This window comes from Artemia sp. Qi Xiang Cuo, chromosome 16 (genome assembly GCF_049724085.1).
Source record: "Artemia sp. Qi Xiang Cuo chromosome 16, ASM4972408v1, whole genome shotgun sequence".
Lineage (NCBI taxonomy): Eukaryota > Metazoa > Arthropoda > Branchiopoda > Anostraca > Artemiidae > Artemia > Artemia sp. Qi Xiang Cuo.
The window spans coordinates 20,653,172-20,680,321 of NC_142809.1; the positions used below are offsets into that span (position 1 = coordinate 20,653,172).

Here is a 27,150-nt window from a genome sequence, read left to right on the forward strand (position 1 = left end):
GTCCCCCCACGCCCTTTTTCCCCAAACCCATCCAATAAAAATTTTGAGAGAGCCATTTTGTTAAAAATGATTCAAACATCAGATAATAAAAACTCCCAGGTTGACACAAACCCATTTTTTCACTTTGATATTGTTACTTTGATACCAGTTTTGATACTTTGATGAAAATTTGTTTTTTTTTAAGTTCGATTTTGAAATAAGGAATTTTTAAAAACATGAAATTTTTTGCAATCAAAAACGGACAAAAATTAACTAAAAAAAACATTCCGAAAAAATAAGTTTTTCAAAGAAAAGTAAAGGCCATTTTAAAATTAAGCTCAGCAGATACTAATACCTTTTAAAAATCAAACTCAAAACGAACAGAAATTACGATTAAAAAATAAATGAAACCCAAAACGAACAGAAATTAAATAAACAATCACAGCAAAAACATACAACAAGTAATGATATAAATGATAAAATAGATCTTAAAGCGAGTAATGCTTAGATTGAATATGAAAATCAAGCTTAAACGAAAAAAATATTTTCCTATTAAAGTACAAATGAAACTTAAAACGAACACAAATTACATAAACAATCAATGCAAACAAACATACAATAGATATTAATGTAAATTAATAAATAAATCTTAAAACGAGTGAAACTTAAATTTAACATGCAAATTAAGCTTTAAAAAAACAAAAATCACCAGAAACAAGAGTTTGGGTATGACCTTCTTCTCTCACTGTAAAGGTCTAAAACCTACTGCGTCATTGGCGCTTTACTGAAAACTATATGCGTCTTGAACAGTCTTTTACAGTTAGGAAAGGAGGCAGTATCCAATCACTTGTTTGTTGGGAAACTATATTCGTCTTTAACAACTTTACAAAGAGCTAATAAATTAAACTGAATATTTCTTGTATAATGATATTTATTGCTGAAAGCTCATCAGTTCAAAATTTTACTATAATTTTAATGTTTATTTTCAGAGATAAGTACAAATGAAAATATTTGTCACAAAATTGGTTTTCAGGAAAGCGCCAATGACGCAGTAGGTTTTAGACTTTTACAGTGAGAGAAGGAGGTCATACCCAAACTCTTGTTTGTAGTGATTTTTGTTTGTTTCAAGCTTAATTTGCATGTTCAATTTAAGTTTCTCTCGGTTTAAGATTTATTTATTAATTTACATTAATATCTATTGTATGTTTGTTTGCATTGATTGTTTATTTAATTTCTGTTCGTTTTAAGTTTCATTTGTACTTAAATAGGAAAATATTTTTTTCGTCTTAAGCTTGATTTTCATATTCAATCTAAGCATTATACACTTTAAGATCTATTTATTCATTTATATCATTACTTGTTGTATGTTTTTGCTATGATTGTTTATTTGATTTCTGTTCGTTTTGGGTAACATTTATTCTTTAATAGTAATTTCTGGTCGTTTTGAGTTTGAATTTTAAAAGGTATTTGTATCTGTTGAGCTTAAGTTTAAAATGGCCTTTACTTTTTTTTGAAAAACTTATTTTTTCGGAAAGTTTTTTTTTAATTAATTTAAATGAAAAGAGTGTGCGACTATGTTCTTGGAATGTTCACGTGACTACAAGCTACGTGGATATTTTAGAATTAATTTAACAATTTTCTTCTTCTTTTGATATTACAGGACTAAGTGGAACATTTTTTAGTTCAAACCAGTCTCTCTCACTATATTCATTTCCAGGTTATAATCTTTGTGTTAAGAACCGAGTGGTGATGGGTCGTGGTGGTATTGGATTCCTTGTAAATAATGGGTTGAATTATAATGAAAGGGATGATCTTAGTATATGGATTGAAGGTAAGGTTGAAGTTTTTTCAATTGAAATTGAATTTGATGGGAGAAAAAATATAATTAGTATGGTGTACAAGCCACCCATTGCTCACCTGGAGGATTTTGTGGGAGGTATGGGTCAGCTGATTTCGAAGGCACTCTCTGGAGCTAGTCATATTGGTATGGGTGTTTTAATTTTAACCTGCTTCATTTGTCTAACCATAATGTTGATTTTTTAAATTTTTTAATACCAAATGATCTATACCCGCTTGTGAGTGTACCCATGAGGATTACTGGACAGAATTCGACACTATTTGATAATATCTTCGTTCGTTCTGCCGATTTGAAGCTTTGTTATGCTGATATTGGGGCTTTTAAAGGTTCTGACCATCTTCCGTCGGTGAGTGTTGTAAAGTCTCAGTTACCCAGATCAAAGAAAAAGAAAATAAAGACAAGGTTAATAAAAAAAGGGAATCTTCAAAAGTTTGTGGAGGGGATTAGTGTTATCGATTGGACCCCTGTGTTTTCTGAAGAAGAATCCCCTACGAGAGCCCTTGATAATCTAATGTCAGTTATTCTACTCATTCATGATAGTTCGTGTCCTATTAAGGTAATGAAAGTGAAGAAACAGGAACCCCGTAAGCCATGTATAACGAGTGAAATACTGGAAGAAAGAAAGCTAAGGATTGAGATTGATCAAAAATATCTAGATGATAAAAGTGATGGTCCATATGAATTTTTCAAAAAAACTGCAATTTAGAGAACAAATTACGTGGCAAAGCTATGGCCGAATAATACGATATAAAGTGTTCAAATTGTAAAGGAAATATGAAAGAAACATGGAAACTGATAAATGAAGTGACCAATGGGAATGCTGAAATCGGAAGGAATGAAGTACAACTTGAAGGGTTCGCCTCTAATGATAAGTCTGGAATTGCAAATGAATTTGGTAATTTTTTCTCCAGTATTAAAGTGCAAAATAGTGTAAAAAAAAAGATGTCAACAGGTCCAAGAATACATTATATGTGATAATAGAGGTGAGAGTTTTGAATTAGCCTTTGATCCGTGTACAAGTGATGAGCTGCTTAAAATAATAAAATCTTCGAAATGAAATTCTGAGGGACTAGACGGCTTGTTTCTCTGAGCGTGTAAGGCAATAATACATTATATTCTACCGTGTCTGCTTTTCATTGTAAGCCTGTCACTTGAAAAGAACATTTTTCTTGATCAGCAGCTAAAATTTGTGAAGCTAATACTACTTCATAAAGATGGCGCTAAAATGGAAACTGAGAGTTGGAGACCGATTTTGATCCTTCCACTGTTTTCGAAATTACTAGAATAAGTTGTTCATAAACGTCTATATAGCTTCACACAGGCTAATGGTTTGCTAAGTTATACCCAATTCGGTTCTCGCAAAGGATACTCGAAGACAAATGATTTGCAACAACTTATAGAATCAATTAACAGAGGTATGGACAGAGGTGAAACACCTTCGTCTATATTTACAGATAGTCGCAAAGCATTCGATACAGTTGATTTTCAAACTCTGCTAAGTCGGATGGAGTCGTTAGGTGTCCGCGGAAAGTGCGTAAAGTGGTTTGAAAGTTATCTCACAGGGAGATCCCTCAAAGCAGTATTGAATGATGTATGTTCAGCAGTATTTCCAGTGACGTGTGGAGGACCACAAGGATCAGTGTTAGGTCCCTTGCTTTACCTCATCTATGTTGATCTTACGCGTGTTTATTTGAAATATGTATGTCTTATCTCGTTTGCTGATGATATCATTTTAACTGTGCTTGCCTCATCTGTGAAGGATCTGGTGAGAAAAGCGAATTCCGCATTGGGAAGGCTAGAGATTTTCACTTCATTAAGTCTATTGTGTGTAAATTTTAGCAAAACATTTTCAATGACGTTTTGTAGAGTTGGTACACCACTGGATGTGTCTGGTCAGGTAACTTTATGTGGTAATCTGGTTCAGCAAGTTGATCATCTCCACTACCTTGGTTTTTATCTTGATTGCCATCTGGTATGGAAGTGTCAAAGTGATGCAATTTCATCAAAAATTGCCCGTGGGGTAGTAATACTTTGACGTCTGCAGCACTCTCTCCCTCAAAGAATACTTTTAACTATATATTATTTGTTAGGTTATCCACATATCTCCTACGGTTGCCTCCTTTGGATCAGTAGCTTCTTATGCAACTGTAGAAGAGTGCAAGTTCTACAAAATAAAGCTGTTAGAACAATCGGTAAGTATGTCCAGGATGTACGTGACACATGTGCTTGTTTTACGTTCCTGAAGATCTTTAATATAGGTCATATAGCAAATTACCAAGCTAAATTATTGGTGTGTCAGCGTAAGAATAGTTTAACCCTTGATGTTTTTAATAATTTTTACCAAATTGACAATAATCTGTATACTCATGTAAATAAGCAAAGTAATTACATGGTGTTTGAGTTGTGTCGTAGTACCTGGTCTTCATTTTCAATGAGACACCTGGGTCCATCAGTATGGAATGAGCTACCATTGATCATTAGAGAGGTGGAACATGTACCTCAATTTAGAAAGAATTTAAAAGACTATTTTTTAGGGGGAATTTGTTAAATTTTATTATGGCTGGTAGGTTGGGTAGGGGAGGAAGAAGAGCTGAAGAGGTAAGGGTGGGCTGGGAACGTAAGGGTGGGTAGGGGCTAAGATACGGTTGGCAGGGGGGGGGAGGGGAAAGGGAGTTGAGCATAATGAGTGATGGAGACTGGATTGGTTATTATTATTTTTATTTTATATTTTATATTATTATTTTTCTTTTATATTTTATTTATGTATTATCATTTTTAATTCAGTTATTTATTTATTTTTCTATATATTTTTTTTATTATTATTTTTTATTATATATATATATATATATATATATATATATATATATATATATATATATATATATATATATATATATATATATATATATATATATATATATATATAGGATATAGTTTATCTATTTTTGGTTTATTTATAATAGTTTCAATTAAATAGTTGAGGTTTATGTAAATAGTTGAGTTAATAGGTAAGTAGTTACGTGGAGTTTCGCGCGATCGCAAACCTTCATAGGTTTTTTTTCCAGCGTGAAAGTGTTGTTTAATTTATTTATTTGTTTATGAATGTGGATTAATAAACTTATGAACTTAAACTTAGCAAAAGAATCTTTAAATAAATGTTTATATTAGGCGTTTGATTTTTATGGACTACTGGACTATTGAATTAACTACATCCTTAGGAATGAGTTTGCAACCACGTGGCAGGACTCTTAGAAACTGGAAACCTCAATATATAGATTTGCCATAAATTTTAATCGGCTGGTTATCACAGACATTTCCTTTGGTGGCTTTTTGACACTCTTTGAGCCGAAATTGCCGTTTTATGTTACAAATAGAAAGGATTTCCATTGTTTTTACGCTACAATTTTTTCCACTACATAAAAAGGTCAGTAAAACATAAAACCAGGTTGTTACCAAGATGGGTCCAGGATTGCACCAAGTCCCCATTCAAACTAGAGAGCACAGGGACTTCTTGCTGCTCGGTTCTAAGTCGGCTAAAGAGCTTTGTGTGAAATTTTTCTCTAATGAGCCTGCTCTTGACGTTCTAGGACCATTGTCAATCTTGGGGGAAAACAAAATTGGTTCGATACGTTCAGTCTTTGGGAAAAAAATAAACAAATAGACAAGCTTTCGTGATAAACCATCTTGGAAAAGAGACAAAATTTCACATCTTCATAGATGGATTCATATAGATAAACATTATAGAAGATTATATTAAACATTATAGATTTCGTAGAAAACAAATCATCCTTTAAGAGTGTTATCCTCATATTTTGCAAATATGGTTATTATCTTAAGTTCGTAACGTTTTGTGGGCTGGGTTTTATAAACTTCGAATCACTGAGAGAATATGGACCTAAACCTTTCATCCCCATTGTTCAGGGATGCTGGAAAGCGGTATGCCTATACTACACCTAAGAAGGCCTGAGATAAGAATGGTAACTGAAACCACAACAGCAACTGGAAGTTTCGGGAAGCACCTCTCCTGAATTTGGATGGTGGATTCCCCATTATGCCAAAAGTACAAGATGACTTTTGAAACGAGGAGGAATCTGATTGAGGATTGTCTGACTAGGAGTAGACACCAATAAGTTTTTCTATCTTTTAAGTGTCAAGCTGGAGGATATTGTGAGGAAAGGAAGGATTCGACAGCTGGCAAAGGGTTTGGCAAGGACGGGGGAGTCAAATTTAATTTGGACTTCCCAAGCCAATAATTAGTTGTTTTATGGAGGCGTAGATGCAATGGGCACCTAAAGCTTGAGCCTCGACCCAGGAGTGTTTATGGGTCCATGCCAAAATTAATTACAAATTATAATTGCAGTCAAGAGTCATTTTTCGTAGAGTTCTGGTTACAATTAAAACAAATTGCTCTGTTCTTACAGTTCATCACCGAAAACTATTTAATGGGTTCAAATTAACATAAAACCTAACATTCCCATTAAACGCCGATAAAAACAAAGTTCTTAGCAACAGTTATCTCCTCCTCCTCGTAAATTCTATGGTGGCACTCATGATACCCCCCCCCCCCCAACCACACATACCTCTCCAAATTTTGTGCTGGCAAGCATGTGAATGTAATCTTTTATGTTACAAATAAAATACTTTCTAAAATAAGAAAGGACTATCACCCAGCAGCACCTATTTTCAGGCTTAGTCCAAATGGGGATTAAACACTAATTTATCCCTCTCCAGACCCTCTTCTATATCTCTCGGGAGGTTTACGGAGAGTTAGAAAAATTGGGTATAAAAATACGGCTCTTGAGCTCAAGCCGGTTGAGATTTTGTTGAGTTATCAGAATCAATTCTTCCAAATCACTAGAATTTTTGCACACACTGTCTCTATCCCTCTTTCCTTCACTCTCCCAAAGGCTCCATGACTCCATGGGGCCTTTTTGGGGACGTGTGCGTTGTTTTTGTTATCAAGATGTTGCGTTTTGTTAGCGAATAAGTCTTATCTTATTATCAGTTGCATTGTCATTTTTCATAATTGGAAATCCTCTACACCATGGATGACCCTTTCTGAAGAGACAAAGCAAAAAATTTTGAAAAAATTCTTTGTCTTTACGGGCTAAATGAGAATGTCTGTATTCCATCTTCCACTCTTTCGTGGTAGCAAGGGAGGACAACTTAAATTGAACTTATAAGCATCTTCATGCTCTATTTAATAATATCTAATTCCAGTCAACTATTTTGGTTTTTACCAAGGCACCCGTGGCATGCACTTGCGGTACCATCTGGTACCATGGTATCCAGCTTGAGAACCACAGGCCTACATAACTAGTCACCTATCTGCGTCACTCGCTAAGACCATTATTTTTAAAAAGTAAATCACAAAATCAATAGATCTTAATTCGCTTCTTATGTCAAGTAACGAAAAAAACAAAAGACAAAAAAAACGAGCATAGAACAGCAATCAAACTAACTAAAAATAAAATCTTTGACAAAAGATTATAGAAAAATAAATTTTTAACGACAAAACATATATCACTTTACCATTCCTTATCCTTGTTCCTGGTGAAGATTAAGATGAATTTGTTTTAACGTCATAACTGATTTTTTTTTTTTTTTTTTTTTTTCTCAAATTTGAGCAAAATTTATCCAACTAACCAAGTTATTGTTCCAATATTTTTTTAGGGGTTTTCTAGTCAAAAAAAGGCATTTTTTAAATTCTTTTGTAAACATTTGAGGTTTTTAATTCTGAAAGCCAGAATATTGCTACTATGGGTATATTTTTTGGTATCACCAACCCAATCATTGGCGATTTGTTTCATCTGAAAATCCGATTTATTCAGATGCTCTTATGGAAGAAGATTGGGCCCATTGACATTAAACAGCATTATCCTTTCGCTTAAATATTGCTTGCGTTTTCTTGGCAGTTACTAACCAAAATCATGATATCAAGTTTATCAAAGATAATATTTTCTTTTTTCTGAACAGACTCCTTAGGAAAAGAAACGGTAGGAGAAGATAAACAAATAGTAAATAAACAATGTATGATGGTTATTTCAATTTGGAGAGACTTTCTTTGACTGGCTTTTGTTTATTTTCACTGACAGTTGTTTCCTTTGTATCCCAAGCTTTAATGGGATCTTAAAATTTCTCTTAAAACACAGCTAAAGATAAAACTAAAAATTTAGCAAATTGCTTCCTCTTCTATAGAAGAATGGCCGAAAATATAACTTCACGTAGACACAACAAATTATAAAAATCCGAGTTCTTTTTTACGCGTGAGGGAATTTTCCTTTTTAATGTTTTTTTGTCAATTTTGACATAATGCAAAAAAAAAATGCTAAATATATGGCAGTACCAGACATTAACATGGCAGGTTATCTTGGACCTTGATCTTCACCCTCTCCTTCTATGTTTCAAGGTAAACACAATTTTTCTATAATTTCTGCATAGTTGACATAATTTTTCGTTTAATACCCGTCAAAATCGTGAATTTAATACATCCCACTAGAACAAAAAATATATATAATAGGACAAAATAGCAGAGTTAAGACTAGCCCGATACGTCAACAAAATGAGAAACAACATAATTTGCGGAAATCAGGAATTTTTGTTTTCCTGACATCTTACATGGCCTGAGATTGCAGGTAGTAAGCGTTATTAAATAAAAGAGTAAGTTTTTTCAACTGAAAGAAGGGAGCAACATTGAAACTTAAAATGAACAGAAATCATTATGTATATGAGAGGGTTTGCCCCCTAGTCAAAAGTCAATAAGTTCGAATTTTGTTCCAATTCTTTAAGAATGACCCTTGAGTCACAAAGGCCGTTTAACTAGAACAGCTAGCTCTTTTGAAAGTCATAAAAAAAACTTTAGCGTAAAGAGTGAGGTATTGACCAGGAAGCAATCCCCCTCATATACATAATAGGTTCTGTTGGTTTTAACTTTTAATGTTGCTCCTTACTTTCAGCTTTTTATTTAATTCCTGATCGTTTTTAAATGATGCTTGGAAATCCGGCACCCTCTTCATAGAAATGTCCCTTCCTCCCATGAAAACATCCTCCATGGAAAGATTCTCCCGTGTAATCCCCTTTCTCCAGCCCCCACACAAGAAAACATCCCTCCTGAAAACGTCTGCATACTTCCCAATAACCAATACTAGGCTATATGTAAACAATGTGCAAATTTCATAACTTGCAGCCCTTCCCCTGGGGGCTGAGGGGGATTAAGTCATCTTCAAAGATATATTTATTAGATTTTCGACTATGCTGAACAAAATAGATATTTCAAAATTTTAATCGGGTGACTTTGAGAAAAAAAGCGTGGGAGGGGGCCTAGTTGCCCTCCAGTTTTTTCGGTCACTTAAAAATGGAACTAGAGCTTTTAATTTCCGTTCGAATGAGCCCTCTCGTGATGTTGTAGGACCACTGGATCGATATGGTCACCCCTGTGAAAAAAAATTAAATAAACACGCATCCGTGATCTTCCTTCTGGCGAAAAACACAAAATTCTACATTTTTGCAGATAGGAGCTTGAAACCTCTACAGTAGGGTTTTCTGATACACTGAATCTGATGGTGTAATTTTCATAGAAAATTCTATCATTTTTAGGGGATTTCTTCCTCTTTTTTTGAAAATAAGGCAAATTTTTTCAGGCTCGTAACTTTGGATGGGTAGAATTAAACTTAATTAAGCTTATATATTTGAAATCAGCATAAAAATTCTATTCGTTTGATGTATCTATTGGTATTAAGATTCTGTTTTTTAGAGTTTCGGTTACTATTGAGCTGGGTCACTCCTTACTTACAGTTCGTTACCACGAACTGTTTGATAGGTTACTAGTCATCTTTTTTTTTTTTTTTGCTTTTTTGCGCCATATTTGGCTTTTTTTATGTTCGTGTCAGTTGAATTTACCCATTGAGAGATCATTCCAAGATGAAGTACAAAGTCTGACAATACTGTTCCTTAAGTATTGGTATCGGGTATCTTCTCGTTTAGTTTTGCTTCAATTAGTCTCAAATCTGAAGTTAGCAAGACCAGAAGACCTTATAATAGCTTTTTTCAAAAAAATAATGCAGCAAAAACTATTTTTGATAAGACTTTGGAACCATGTGCTTCCTTTTTAGCCCTTCAGTTATACATATTGACAATTCTTGTATGAGTCTGATTTCCCCAAGGTATAATATATCCTTCTTTCATTTATTCAATGTTTGTATGAATCTTATGTTTTAAATTGGCCGTTTGCACGGCCCTTGCCCCTTGGGCTGCACTTACCATATCTCCTCTGGGAAGAATTTTTCAGACATTCCGATTGATCAAACTAAAATGTCAATTTGAGATTTTAGTCCGATGCCATATTGGGCTACAGGATGGCCTGCAGGCACATTGGGTGTTGAAGAATTGGTACATTGACCTCTGATCAGTTTTGGCAACAAATAGAACTTCAGTTTGTAATCAAATGATCCCTTCTACAGCTACACCTGGCCATCTGGTGTTCATGATGACCCCTGCGAAAAATTAAAAAAGAAATAGTGCGTAAGGCCCACGTCGCCCTTAATCAAGTCAATACTAATGTATTAAGCTTGATTAGCCCGACGCTGTGGGAACAAATCTGATTCCCAAGAAAGCTGCCATTTAAATTATAGATAATCCATAATCCAAGGTGTGGTGAAAATTCTCCATATTATACGAAACATTCTTACCTTTCACACAACGACAGCCATACTGCAGAGCCCTAGTGTATCCGTCAACAGACGAAGGCCCTCTTAGCTGATCTTCTAATAAGTATGTATTATGCGAAGAAGAGATATAATAGTGAGACAATGGTTGTGTCATATCTTGACAAACTGATAAATGTATCTGATCAAAAATGTCACAATCTTCTGATAATAAAAATCGCGTGAATCCTAGAATGGAAGAAACAAACTGTAGATTTAACTAAGTGGCAAAACTTTTAAGATGTAACAGTAGCATTAAATAGACTTGTTCTCTCCATGAAAAAATGTCAGAACCAAGTAGTTATTAATAGATATAGCTAAAGTTTTAATGACCTTGCATTCAGCGACGATATGAATATCTTTCCCGGAATGGAAAGGTTTTACAGGGAGGACTCGGTAAAAATGAACTTCTACGGTATTAGAACCTTCCCATCCGAAAAAGCGTCCAGATTCTCCAAGAAATTATTGACGGCTGGCTGTTCACACCTATTTATCTATGACATTTATAAATAACTCTTGTGATGTTTGAATAGTCGTGACTATGTCCAAATCACTATTTCATTTTTAATATACATTCTATAGGACTCAGGCATGTAAAGATATCAATCACTATTTCATTTGGAGGAACATATTCCAACAAAAAATTCTTTTAAATGTTTTCACTTTTATAACTTTAAGAAATCGAAAACTAATTAAGATTTTAACTAATAAATATCAACATATGTATATTAAACTGACAATGCACATATTTTTTCAGTAAATTCTTCTAATTTTTTTTCAGTAAAGTACAAATTATTTATTGGTTTGTAGAAAGCTTGGGGTTTAAAACCCTCCTCATATCAATTTCTGCTGGTTTTGAGCTTCACTCTTATTTATTTTAATTTCTGTTTGTTTTGGGTTTCATCTATTATTTGATAATGATTTGTGCTAGTTGTATTCTTGGTAGATTATTTGAGTTTACATTTATTCATTTTAATTTACTGTAGTTCCTTACTTTTGTTAAAACATTATTTTGTTAAAACAGTTTTTTTAATTAACTAATAAAAAACAGTTCTTCTGAGGGAAGTAAAGAGTACTGAAAACAAAAAACAATATAAGAGATTTGGTTGAATATAAGTAAACCATTTAAGGACACTTTTTACAGTATAAAATAGAGCATATTAGGGACATTTCATGATTGTATTGTAGACAAGTTCAAAGTGAAGCCATATGGATAGTATCAGGACTATAGACTATTTTTAGAACTTGTGTCATAAGTTGAAATTCTCCGTTGTGTAGAGAGAATAACGATATTTTCAGGGTTCATATAATAACAGGGTTTATTAGTTCTCTATTTCGATTAACAGTAAAGCGTGTTTTTTCGATAACTTGTTGTTTATAATTTAATTTCTGATCGTTTTTATTTAAATAATGCTGGGAAATCCAGCTTCCCTCCATGGAAAATTCCCCGTCCCCATGATAAATTACTCCATAGAAAGATCCTCCAACGTAACCAACCCCCCCTCCTCACCAGAAAAAACCCCCCTGAAGACGTCTGTATACTTCCCAATAACCAATAGGCCTACGATATATAAACAATGGGCTAAGTTCTTAACTTTTAGCCCTTCCTCCGGGGACTGTGGTGGGTTAAATCACCTTCAAAGACACACTCAATAGATTTTGGACTATGCTGAAAAAAATAGCTATCTCAAAATTTGGATCGGGTGACTTTGGGGAAAAATGAGCGTGAGAGATGGGGCTAGCTGCCCTCTAATATTTCTAGTCACTTAAAAAGGGCACTATAACTTTTGATTTTCGATCAAATGAGCCCTCTCCCCATCTTCTATGATCACTGGTTCGATACGATCACCCCTGGAAGAAAAACAAATAAACACGCATCCCTGATCCTTATTGTAATATACGATTTAAAAGTGTATATTATACCGGGGGAAAACAATTATTTTTTTCCTTTGAAACTTATTCAATAGCTCCGTTAAGCCCTATTTTGATATGATGCAGTGGCTTGTCTTGATTAGCAAATGATGGCAACAAGGTCCCTTACTTTGTGGGCAAAAACGTGAAAAACGAATATGGCTAAGGTTCATCATATTGATTATATTTTTCATTTTATTTTCATGGTCATCATATTGATATAATAAACAACAGGTTAGAAGTGGCTATTGCTTCAGAAGCAGAAAAAGGTATGGTCTTTTGTAGTTCATTTTAATAAACCCAGTTTATAATACCCTTTATCGTACCTACACGAGAAATGATCTTTTTTTTGTTTCGACTCATTTCTAAATAAGTGGCTTTTCTTTTAGGGACAGGTCAAATAACTTCCAAAGCCTAAAGGCACATTTCTGTTGAGCTAGCAAAATTTGCCACAATTATATCTGGATTTGCAAAGCTGTCTGCTTAGTTAACCTTTCGTGTCAAAGCTACTTCCCTGGAGCTACGTTCTTGAGTGTTAATAAATTTATTTTTTTAAACGGCTGCCCTCCCCTCCTGAAAAAATGATAATTGCACTGTTGCTTCTATGTTAAATTCAAATTTAAAACGGGCACAGATTAATGTAAAAAAACAAAGTTTTTCCGAGGGAAGTACAGAGCGAAGTTGAAACTTAAAACAAACAAAAATTATTACTTCACAGCCTATGTAATATATATCGGTAAAACTAGTACAAATAAACCAACTGGCGATATTTCCCTATGTTTGTAGGATTACAGGCAACTAGCTCCTAACTGAAAACACAAAACAATATAGGAGTTTTGGTGCAGTAAAAGTAAGCTATTTGAAGAAACTTTTAACAAGATTAAAATGAAGCATTTTAGGATTGTTACTTTTTTTCGTTTAATTTGGCATCATTCGTACACAATGAGCTAAGTCCAATGATTGAATGTCGTTTTGGATCTGAAAATGACACTTTATGATTATTTTGTACACAAAATTAAAGTGAACGCTATAGACTCGTTTTAGAACTTGTAGCATAACTTAAAATGCTCCGTTGTATCGAGAGGAATAACCGAATTTCTAGATTTCATATTATGGTTATTTGTTCTTCATTTCAAGCAATACAAGGTGAGATCAATATGTTACCTGATAAACGAATCCATTATTTTTGATGTTATTTAATGATTTTGCGCTTAATAAGCTAATATTTCATTTTTATGCCTTTTCAAGTTTTTAAGATAGTCTTAATTGTATGATGAAAGTTACTGACATTACAGGTCGTGTAAGAGTAGTGTTATAACAATATCTCCAACGGGGCAGGTAGCCAATCATTCCAAGAGGGCAGTCCCCCCCCATACAAGCGCACAGTACTCCCTTACTATGTCAATGAAAGAGAGCGCAATGTACTCCCTTGCTGTGTTAACCTAAGGTAGCATACAGAAAGAAATCACCACGCCTAAAAAGTCATATCTTTGGTTGTTTTTTTTATGTTGTAATTATAATCAGCATACCATGAAAATTCGTGGTGTTTACAATACAATGATTTTGTATTAAATTTCATGTTATTGTTAAAATTCATGGCTGTTTTCATGCATTGATGGTTATTTTTCTGGTATGGGTAAACGAACTTGGTTGTTACGAAATTCTATGGCAATGTGTTAGGTGTGTTTTTTTTTATGTTTAACCTTGAACACGGGTATAAAAACTCTGACGATGAGTTATTTTCTCAGTTCAAAATAGATATTTGAAATAACACCATGCATTCTAACAAAAGGAATATTGATGAAAGCTAAACGCAAGAAGTAAGCTATTCATTTATATTCTTAGTGGGTAAAGAAATTAATTATAATATAATTTATCGAATGGTTTATACAGTCCCATTATAGTTAACGAATTGTCAAATATTTTTGAATCTGGATCTTCAGAGGTCGGTATAGAGCAATATCAAAACAAAAAAGTGTGTAAACACTGCATTTAAATGGCTTGCAAACTTAGTACATGAGGCAAATCATACTTATTTTTATTCTGGCCCAAAGTCCCCCCACCACTATCCCCCGACCCTATACCCTCCTCCACCCCCCTCCCTCCCTCCTTCTACCCCCACCGTAAACCCCGAACAACCGTAAACCACCCAATAGCCAACTGTCCAGCTGCCACATCCAACATCCACAGCAAGATGCCACAACCATTAGTCCAATCCGGACCCATCATACACAGCCAACAGTCAACTGGTCAACTGCCAAATCCAACATCCACAACAAGATGCCACAACCATCCAGACCCATCATACACCAGCCAACTGCCACACCCAACATGCAAGCAATAGTCCCATTCCAAGAAGCTGATGTAGTCATGGAACCAGTCGCCTCTCTCCGTGATTACGTAAGAAAAATTGTATCTTCTCTCTCTCTCTCTCATAAACAAATAAGTAGAATAACAGGGATTTTTTTATTATTATTATTATTATTATTATTATTATTATACAAGACAGTGGAACGCATCTTTAAATGAATATTTCGACCCTATATTCAAGGGTCATCCTCAGTAAAACAGATGAAGAGAATAAAAACACTATAAAAGAAACTAACATTAAAATTCAAGCATTAAAACTGTTTTAAAAAAATGTTTAAAAACAGCCCTAATATCATTACTTCAAGGAAATTCAACCAGGACTGATACTTCAAACGAAATGGACAGAGAACAATTCATTCAGATGGAATTAAATTACTTACAGACAAGCTTTTAAAGCTAATCTCGCCTTCTTGGCAGCCAGCCTAGAAGGTCTATTCGTAATAGGTTGAGTGGAGTTATTTACTGGTTTTTTAATATAATTAGTCAAATCATTTTTAATTGAATTTGAGTATAGGGCATTAAGCAAATATTCCCCCAAATCCCTATTTAAAGAAATATAACTATTTATTTTGATTTTAATTTCAATTGCCTCTCGAACAACCTGTTTTATGCCTAAATCATTGCTAATAACGCAAGTTTCTTCAAAAAGCATTTTATGACTAGGGTTATCATATATGTGGCTGCTTAAAGCAGAATCAAATGAAATATTTGTATTATTAGAATTTAAAGCTTTAGTTATGTCATCTTTGTGTTGTTGCAACGCCTGCAAAAACACAAAGATGACATAACTAAAGCTTTAAATTCTAATAGTACAAATATTTCATTTGATTCTGCTTTAAGCAGCCACATATATGATAACCCTAGTAATAAAATGCTTTTTGAAGAAACTTGCCTTATTAGCAATGATTTAGGCATAAAACAGGTTGTTCGAGAGGCAATTGAAATTAAAATCAAAATAAATAGTTATATTTCTTTAAATAGGGATTTGGGGGAATATTTGCTTAATGCCCTAAACACATATTTAATTAAAAATGATTTGACTAATTATATTAAGAAACCAGTAAATAACTCCACTCAACCTATTACGAATAGACCTTCTAGGCTGGCTGTCAAGAAGGCAAGATTAGCTTTAAAAGCTTGTCTGTAAGTATTTTAATTCCATCTGAATGAATTGTTCTCTGTCCATTTCGTTTGGAGTACCAGTCCTGGTTGAACTTCCGTGAAGTAATGATATTAGGGCTGTTTTAAAACATTTTTTAAACAGTTTTAATGATTGAATTTTAATATAAGTTTTGTTTATAGTGTTTTTATTCTCTTCATCTGTTTTGCTGAGGACGGCCCTTGGATATAGGGTCGAAATATTCATTTAAAGTTGCGTTCCACTGCCTTGTATAAAAATTTCCCTGTTATTCTACTTATTTGTTTATGGGGAAAGGCAGTGTGGTCTTCGTCGCTATTTGCGTCTCTCTCTCTCTCTCTCTCTCTCTCTCTCTCTCTCTCTCTCTCTCTCTCTCTCTCTCTCTCTCTCTCTCTCTCTCTCTCTCTCTCTCTCTCTCTCTCTCTCTCTCTCTCTCTCTCTCTCTCTCTCTCTCTCTCTCTCTCTCTCTCTCTCTCTCTCTCTCTCTCTCTCTCCCCATCTCTGTATATATCTATCACACTGTGCGTGTTATAAAAAAAAATATAAAAAAGGCAAGTTATTAATTATGTATGTTTGTGAACGATGTTTTAATGACAAAAAAACACAACGTTTCAATGTTAGGATCTAACGTAAATTAAGAAGTAAAAAAAAGTAATAAAATGGTATCCCTTCTACAATTTTAGGTTATTAAACACTGAAAAAAAAATTTCACCATAAAAAAATATAATAGAATAAAAAAAATGGCATAATTTCTCTTTCATATACCAGGTTACGCTTGAAGCATCATATTAAACATGTACATACACACACACACAAACACACACACACACAAACACACACACATGCACACACACACACACACACACATGCAGATACACACATCACACACACACATACACACACACACACACAAACACACACACTCACACACAAATGCACACACACAGACAATCTAAATATTCTTTTTCTGATAAAAGAAAAAATAACTTCACATTAATTTTTTAGATAAATGTACAGGAACTCCCACCATCAACAAACCTAAGGACCAACAATCTATTTGACGACATGGAGATACAGTTATTATCACCACCAACACAATTCAAAGATAATCTCCATGTCGAATCACAGGAATGGATTGAAAATTTGTTAAATGATTATTTTGGTGATGATTGTAGTAGTAGTAGTAGTATGCTTCTCAGTCCTGATACACTCGAGGGTTTGTTGAGTGAGTTTGGGGATTCCACACCACGCAACATCCCTATCATTGAGCAAATTAGTGCAGGACATGAAATCCCTGTACCACCCCCTGTCATGCCCAATTTTAATTGAAGTATACTTCTTCCGGATAATCGGGATAGTTACATTAATGTACCAAGTACATCTACAGCGGGTATGGCTCAACCACCTACCCTCGAATGGGCTGATCTTCTCAGTCCTGATACACTCGAGGGTTTGTTTAGTGAGTTGGGGGATTTCACACCACGCAACATCCCCATCATTGAGCAAATTGGTGGAGGACATGAATCCCCGTAACGCCACCTGTCACGCCCAATTTTAATTTAGCTGACTCTGCCTTGCACAATGTATTTGTTTATATGGCTGAGTTTGGGGATCCATTTAATTCACTAACATCAGTTAGCATCATAACGGATCTGGTAGACATAGTACACTCCTGTGTGGAGTGTACTATGCAAGATTCGAGCCCTTCTTGAAAGAATGATTCGGGAGGGGTGGGAGGGATGAGATTAAGGCTGCCATCGCACAAAAAAATAATTTATTTAAATTAAAAGGTGGATGAAGTGTATGAGCGTTATTTACGTACTGAAATTCTACCACATCATCCGGACTTGAATAATTTTGAGGGTGTTTTTATGGAATGGGTTGATAATATAGTAACAAAATTGGATAATTATACCGTGGTGGGTAGTGGGTCGGTAGTTTTATTTATTGGGAGTTTGGATATTAATGCGGGTAAATTGAAAAACAACTTTATTATAAGGGAGGTGGCAAGGGGGAGGTGGGACTAAAATATAATGAAAATTTAAATGAGTGTGAAGGTGTACAACGGTTTTGTTTCGATACAGGGCTTATATGCTTTAAATATGCATTTCTTGTGGCAGCTCACAAGCCTCTGCAAGAAAATGCTAGTAAGACACTGTTGGACGATTATGCAGTTAATAAGAGTCCAAATTTCCCTATAATAGATTTTAATTGTTAAAATAATCAATATCCAGTAACATTGTCGAGGTCTTGGCTAAAAAAATGAACTTGTTAGTGAAAAACCCACAAATATAGCTCTTAATATGGCTTTTCCTTAATGGGATAGCTATTTTTGAGCGGGCTAATGCATATTTAAAGATTGGTGTTACTGTTTTACAATATGAAACAGAATTTGAGGGGGTTGAGCGCAAAAAGAGGATTATATTTCCAGTGAGGGCTCTGTCCATTGAATCAGTGTAACATTGGGTTTGGCTTCTTTACAAGCCAGCCAGTGATCCCGATTCAATTGGGCATTTTTTCCAATTCCGAATATTAGTCGGGTTCTGGGGATGGTAAAAAGGGAGGTAGGAATGTTACTATTGTCCAATATGTCTATCTAGATTCCGGTCAGAAATTAAGTTAAATAATCATATGAAGCATTCCAAGCGTCAAGGATGTCAATCTCTGCAAACGGTTAGTGGTGACAGGGCCATCTTGCCATTTAAGAACTTTCAAAATTCACTCCAACAGAGTGACAAGGTGGCCTTAGACTGCAAAGCTGCTCTCATAGATGTGTATGATCCATTGAAATCAAAGCTTGTTAAAAAACAAAAGGCCATTGCAGTCTCTTATGCTCACGCACAAACAGACTCGCGTAATTCCATGCAATTGATAGAGGTTGTTGAGAGATTGGGTGGTGAGGATTTTATGCTCTCAGCCGTGAAAGCACTCATTAAAACAGCAAAAAAATCGGTATCACGGCTAAAATTTAAAAACCAAACAGTTTTAGTTGTAAAAATAGCCATGTGTCCCGTGTTGGATAAAGAGTATGTTTGTGCGGATGGTGTGACGGTTCTACCCCACGGACATTATCTAACTTCTGACCGAAGTGTATGTCGAGATTATAGACATCGCCTCGGTCGGGAAAAAATTCAATAGTAAATGGTTGGATGTTGGTGGTGGTGGGATCCTTTTTAATAGATATGTTTTTTCCCAATTCAGCACTGATTTTTTCACAACGCAGCAGTTATTTTTTTTCCCAAACTCAGCAGTGTTTTTTTATAGCAGGGTGGAATCGTATGTTTTTTCTTCTTTTTTTTGTAAATAGAAAAATGTATTTAAAATTGTTTTTTCTACCCCATGCCCGTAGCCGGCCCAGGTGGGGGGGGGGGGACCGGCCTTTGGCCGACCACCGCCAGTGACCGCTGCACCCTTCCGGGGGGGCCCTTTCCAATTGTGATAAGTGCTTTTTTTGTGTCTTTTTATTTGAATAAAGTAAAAGAAGTTGTTAGTTGCAATCATGACACTGAAGAAACTACATGAAAATTGGCATTTATTCACCGTCCTAGGTAACTCAAAACCACGACTTAAGAAGGCCAAACATGGTGTCGACAGAGAATTCGTTAATCTCATATCTGCACTTTGTTTAAATCTAACTGAAAGCAATGTTCAACTGCCAGAAGGTGTTAAGAAACAGACAAAACAACGTCGTTCCCTTGTACGCTCCCTAGCATCAGCAGCAGGCAAAAATAAAGGAAACTATTTTAAAAGAAAACGACTTCTTCAAGCGGGTGGTAACTTCTTTACACTTTTACTGCCAATCATTGCAGGACTTGTAAACAGTTTTCTCTAGAGGGAGAATGGCCAAACCCTATAAATTTACTCCAAATTTAACTGGCCCTTTCGCCAAAGGAACATTTCTAGGACAATCTCAATAAATTCATTAACAATGAGACAGTTGCCGACGATGAAAAATTAATTCTGCTTCAAAATGCACTTCGCCGAGTCCACAAACATAAACCCTATCGTGAGAAACCACTCGAAGTAAATGTCATTGATCAAAATAAGGAAATGACTCCTTCATCATCATCATCATCATCAACAATAATACCAAAAGAAGAAGAAGAAGATTTGTTTAAAGTTATGACAATTGTTGCAGATCTAATGCCACATTCCTATCTTGAACAATGTAAAAGACTCTTGACATATCTCAGTGACAGTGAACATGTTCAAATTGATTCTAATGGGAATCAAGTTGTAATTCATGACAAGACCTATATCCTACTTGATGTATTATCAGATTTGTTCACGAATCGTAAAATACTTGTATCATTTGACAGTCATCTGCATACATTTTTAAACTCATCAAACTTTCCCAAAAGCCTTATTGCCAATAAACATGTTTTAAAACGATTAAAGGAATTTAGTCAAATATAAAAACATGTTTTTAAATAATTTTCGGAACATACTAGCACGCCAAGTGGAAATGATTTGACAAGAGTTATGAGTGGGGGAGTCAAGCGAAGACATCTTAATATCACTGCATCCCCCAGACCATACTCTGTTAGTATGTAAATGGGCAGTGGAAACTTCACTACGTGTTTACGTTCAAAATGGTCTAAGCATTGAAAGATGTTTATGAGAATATTGGTGCAGTGGGAAGTTTAAGTTCACCCACCACACTTGCTACAGCTACTGGACCTCAAAATAGTCGGGCGGCAGAGTATCTATAGAATGAATCAAGTTACACTCTACATCGTAATCGTAGAGTTCGTGGTAATCACTATCGAAAAACTAAAGCCTTTTTCCGATTACAAATGCTACAAGCAGATCTTTTGACTCTGGATGATATTCAACGGCGTCACAATCACCCATACAATTACATTTTACTTGCAATCAGTGTTTTTAGTCGCTATGCATATGCCATGCCACTGCAGTCAAAGAGCGGCGATGAAGTTGCTAAAGCTCTTGAAATCTTCTTTGAACATGATTGCTATAAGAAGATTCAAACGGATCGGGGTAGTGAATTTGTTAATCCCCATTTAAAGAAGGTTCTACTGAAATATAATACAATTCTCTATCATAGTCATAGTCCAATAAAGGCAGCATTGACCGAACGGCTGATAAGAACTATTCGACTTTTAATTTCTAGATATTGCACTTTGAAAAATACCGCTGCTTTTATTCATGATTTGGATAAAATCATGTTGCTTTATAATCAACGTCCACATGGATCCCTGTCCAACTCCACTCCAACAGAATTTCATCATGATGTCAATACACTTGTCAGTGTATTTCTTAAACAATATTCCAATGGGGTTAATGAAAAGAAAAAGAAGAAATTCAATGTTGGTGATACCGTTCGAGTCAATCGAACTACTAATGTTTTTGAAAAGGGTAATTACTTAAGGTCCACTGAACTTTTTAAAGTCTCCAAACTCTTGGAAACTACACTCATAAAGTATCGTCTACGTGAAATGAAAGATGATGAGAATCTTGGCGGCTTTTATGATTATGAATTACAAAAACTTAAAAACACCGGAATCTATCAGATTGAAAAGATATTAAAGACTCGTACTCACAGGGGCATGAAACAGTTGCTTATTCGTTGGTTAGGATACAACTCTGATTTTGATTCGTGGATATCCGCGAAGGACATACACAATGCCCAATGATTTTTATGTAACGTTTATGTCCAACGTCTCCGACCCTCTCTACAATGATTTGAATAAAACAAGTGATCTTTGGAAGAAACTTTCCCCCAACATCAAATTCGATGATGTAAAATATGAAGTTGCTCTTGTCGACTCCATTCTCAAAAATACATATGATATTCTGAGACAGGATCGTGTGTATGAGATAAAAGTTATACCATTCGATTGGTCATTCTTTGTCGAGTATGAATGGGTTGAAGCATTTAAGTCTAGTGACTATCCGGATGTTACATTGAGATATAAAGAATATGGTACTATGACGGATTTGTGTCAATCAATAGGAAAATCTCATATCGTAAGAATGGTACATTCCATTTCAATTATTCAATGGAGCACGATAGGATTTACATTGCCTCACCTGTTGAAACTGAAAAAATTCATCTCAATGATAATCTGAGATATTTTCTTGGCTTCAAACGGAACATGATCAATGGGAAAAACGCAGGCACTGTTAGTGGGATGGATCAAGTTATTGCTGCTGATTATCCACCTGGTCTCGCATCGGACTCTTGCATATTTCTTTATGCATCCTTTGTGGAAACATCGAGAGTTGGTCATTCAAATGTCCCCCTCCTACGTGTTCTTGAACGAAAAACAAACCAATGAACATGTTCATCACTATAATATAAAGCATCTTCAGTAGGTTCCTGTAAATACTTCGTATTTGGAACTCTTTCAGTTAACACTATGCAGTGAATTAGGTGATCCTCTAGCAATAACAAAGGGTTTGGCCGTGATTACATGTCATTTTCGACCCCTTCGACAACAACAAAATGGCTAATAGAAAAAATATATTTGTATGTCCTGATATTGATTGCTATGGTAATGCTCTCCAACCACGACAATTGGGTCATGGAATGGACTATTATAAAGGCCGTTCGTCAATGTCGGGCTAAGGTCTTGGCAGTTGGTTTGCTAAGCTGTTTCGCTCTGCAATACCGCTAGCTAAAAAATATACTGCGCTGGTTGCTGCAGATTTTGCATCCTCTACGCAACACGATTGGGGGGATGGTAAAGATTTTAAGGAAAGTGTTTCAAAAAATATCAGTTCCAGTGCACGATCCCTTGGCGAGCGATTGAAATCACGACAAAGTGGTAAAGGTTTTAAAAGGAGGAAAAACATCTCATCACTCATCAGTCTCTACTCAGGTCAGAAACGAAAGACATCATCACTCTTGTCAAAAAAAAGTAAGAATAAGAAAAGGAAACCAAGATCCTCGTTTCCTTTCTTCGCGATTTTTTGTTTAGATGAAGAATTGTGAGATCGAAAAAGGATTTCTTTTCCTAAACTGAAATGGCGTATCTAACCCACAAGGTGTCTCATCTCACTGTTGTCCTTTTTTACATCTTCTCAATGCTGAAATTGTAGATGTCAGTGTAAAACATGGATACTATGAATAATTCTATCTACAACAAACACTCTCTGAAAACATAAATTTTCAAATTTATTCCAATGAAGACTACTTTATAGATTTATCATCCACATTTATTGATTTAAAAGTTGTAGTGAGGAAAAAGTCCGAAAATTTACCTCCCTCCAACGCCGATGGAGTATCCTATGAAATAGGTATACTACACAATTTATTTAAACAAAAGTGTGTCTACATAAATGGAACATTGGTGAGCACTAGCAACAATCTATCAAATTATGCGAGTTACATACAATTTATGTTGATGAACCCAATGGCCTATAAGAAATTGAGGGGTCTGCCAATGGGCTATGACTATAGATCAAATGTTGATACTGACGGTGAACTCACTTCGACAGTGAGCAAGGAGTATCATTTAGTTGGTAGACTCAATCAAGAAAAATTCAATATATCGCAATGGATGCCCCCCCCCCCAATGTTAAAATCGATATAAAGTTACAACTTGCACCGTCCAATTTCATATATAGAAAAACACTTGTTGCAGCACCCGATGCTAATGTCAATCTCACCGCCGCAATACTTCAAGGGCGAAAAGAACAGGTTATGAGTTTTGTTGCTTTGGCAATTGAAAAACTAAGAGCCTCTATAAATAATATCAAACTGCTCGTTCCTCACACAATCGCCAATCAACGTCATATTGCCACTGGATCAAGTACCTACACCGATTCTTCATTTATCAATGGTGAAATTCCTTCGAAACTTGCTTTGGATTTTGTAAAAAGGGCCAGTGCCATAGGATCGTAGACAATTTCTCCACATGAATTCGAACTGTTTGTAATTTCCTCTCCTGTATGCAAAGTACATGGAATTCCTCTCTACAATTTATCCTTTGATAAATCCTATAGGATCCTATATGAATTGACAATGCAATCCCTGGAACGAGATTCTCAACTATATGAAAATGGTATTACCGATTCAATGTTCGCAAAAGTCATGGCATCATTGTTTTAGACTTGTCTGGTTCTCAAGATATGAGTATTGTCCGAACGGGTACTGTACGTTTAGAGTATACCTTTGACAAACCATTGAAAGATAGTGTAACATTAATCTCACTCAATCAATTTGAAACCTATTGAGAAATTAGCCCCGGTGGTTGTGTTCTTTTAGACTTGGCACCATGAGCACCAATCAAATAATCAATGTATTTAACATGGATCCTTTTATGGCCAAATACAAATCCTATTGTATACCCTCAGATTTCCTTGATTATATTCATACTGTTAACAAAACCATTATCATTGTTAATAGTAGTCCATCGACTTTGCAGACGGGTCATTGGCTATACATCTTTCAAACAGCGAAGAATATAGAATTGTTTGATCCTCTTGATCTACCATATGTATTCTACACACCACACATCAAAAACTACCTCGAAGGAAGTGGAAAAACAATTATTCAAAAAGGATTCGCGTACAAGATTTATCAACCAAAAGCTTTGGTTTTCATGCATTACTTTATTTTATTTTTCGATGTCGTGAATATACTTTCAATGAATTTCTCAACATTTATGTACACAGTCCACGTTTGAATGATTTTCTAGTAGAAAATACTCTCTCAGACCTGTATAACATTGATTTCAGTGCCCTAAGAATAAAGTGTTTTAAAAATGTACGTGAATTTGTTTATTAATAAAATATATAGGTACTATAAAAAAAAGTCTTTTGTCTTCATTTTTTAGATTTCTTCTTCTTCTTCTTCATAGTCATTTAGACTGTCATCATCATAGCCGTCGTCGACAACGATTAGTGGTGGCAGATCATTGGGATTCAACTTGTGCTGATCCTGGCGTGCAAAGTCAGGGTCATATTTTCCACAATATATTTTAACTTCATTGTTATTAAATCTTCTTGTGTAGTCAATGATACTATTACGATTCATATTGAAAAATTCACCTGTTTCTATCTGATTATTTGAAGTAATGTCACAAACAATATTCTCATATGAAGAATCACTTTCTGTAACAGCCAAATAAAAATCACTAGGTTTATAATCATTGCTACCATTGTCCTCACAACGATGACGCAGGAACCATACTCTTTTCATGTTTTTACAATTGAAAAGTGCTCCAAATTCTTCTTCCCAATACAATTTAAATCCAACACGATACCAATCCCGTAGAAATAACCTGAAGTCACGTTTAGGGTTTTTTCCAATCATACCAGAGTAAGTATTTTCCCGCTGATCACACTTATCAAAATGACAATTGGAGCATAGATACCCATTAGGATGAGAGTCACAAGTCTCTTCAAGACAGGTATTACAGTCCTTAATTTTTACACCATATCCTTTTAGCATTTTACACGGATTGCATAGTCTACGCTTTTCATTACAGTCATCAACTGTAGTGCAGTTCTCACATGATGACCAGCTGCCCAATGTATATAAACATAGTGAACATGTATGATACATTTTTTCGATGTTGTCCGTCTCATTGCCAAAAAAAAACTGACTCAAAATCAATAAAAAAAATATCTTTCGGGAGGAGGAGGAGAAGTAATCGAGTATCGTCACAAAAACTTATTTTCTATTGTTTTATAGAGTGAATTTCTAGGTAGTGGTTAAAAGCAGAATCACAATGTCATTTTGTTTCGTTTCAATTAATATATCAATAAATTGAGTAAATGCATTTGATTCACAGCGCATAAGCTTCAAACAATAATCCAAAGATGGGAAATCAGTTCCCATTATACTGTTAAGCATTTCTAGAGAAAACATTTTCTATTGAAGAGATAATTCCAGAAAGCCATCATCTATCACTAAACATTTTTTCAATTTGACTAGATTCCATAAGATCTTCTCTTTCTCAAATCCAATCATTTTCGTTCTTGATACTCCCACTACCAACTATAGACTAAAATAACAATTGCAAGTTTCTACTTTTTGCAAAATCTCAATACCTATTGGTCATCTCCCCACTATAGAGAGAGAGAAAGAAAGAAAGTGGATTAAACGGTCATCTAGAGTGTCTAATCAAAAACAAACAATTATAAAAAAAACATTTTTTATTGACAGAAATGTAATAAAAGAATATATTTTCACTCTCTTTGCGGTAGGTGAGTCAACCCATTTTCCTCAATGTGCTTCATGATAGCATTCAATCCATGTTGTATTCGTGATAAATAAATTATATTCATTTTTGCGGCAAAGCATAATTGTTCACCCGACTTAAATTTACTCAATGATATAACGTATCTGCCAAACATCTCATCCCACTCAAATGTTAGTCGGGAATCCTTTCCAATTTCAACTGCTACATTGGGGGCCCTTGTCTAAACAACATCACTGTCAGTTCCTTCGAGATGTAATAGTGTGAAACTAATCATTTTCACTATATTTGAACGTTTTTATTTCTCCAATTTGAAATAATGTAAACTAATCAAATTCAGTTTATTGACTGAGATACTAACTCGGTATCGGGCTTTTTATGTCCACGCTCAATGTCAGAGTAAAAACGTCAACTCCTATAATCATACTACAGTGAAGAATCATGTCCAACATTAAAACATCCATAACAGCCTGAAAAAACTATTAAAAACCGTATATCTTTACAATAAAACATCCATACATAAAAACATTAAATAAAACACCAACCATATAACAATACGTATAATCAATCATAAAGTAACACACATATTCAACCATATATCAAAAACCAACTCTGTAATAACAATCAGACTCCCATACAATAAAACATCAAATATAACACCAATACAATGAACAATAAAAATCCATAAACATAAAACATCCATATATCTGTATTGTCTCTTTAATTGAAACAGTAATGTCCTAACCGTCAGCTATCTTTCATTGACACAATTAAGGGGTACTGTCCGCTACCTTTCATTGACACAGTAAGGTGGTACTGTGCGCTTGTATGGTATGGGTACTGCCCTCCTGGAATGATTAGCTACCTGCCCCGTTGGAGATATTGCTTTAACACTACTTGTAAGACTATGACAAGCGTTATAGATTGGTTTGTAGTTGTGAGGCTACGTAATAACTTTTGACTCCCAAATCAATATTCTTGTTTTCTATACTCGATTTTGTGTGAAGTGCTAGTTTTCCATGA

The 27,150-nt window shown here is 34.9% G+C and overlaps 1 protein-coding gene across 3 annotated transcripts in view; it reads right to left on the reverse strand.

Annotated features, from left to right (window-relative positions):
* The window catches only part of LOC148942667 (inactive phospholipase C-like protein 1), a 440,344-nt gene that overhangs the window by 293,188 nt on the left and 120,006 nt on the right, over positions 1 to 27,150 (reverse strand). For all 3 annotated transcript variants that reach the window (XR_016143118.1, XM_089102764.1, XM_089102765.1), the window contains exon 8: positions 10,525 to 10,728. Coding sequence is in view for 2 of the 3 variants with exons in the window: in XM_089102764.1 (XP_088958890.1) it covers positions 10,525 to 10,728 (204 nt within the window). In the remaining variant the exon portion in view is untranslated. The remainder of the gene's footprint in view (positions 1 to 10,524; positions 10,729 to 27,150) is intronic.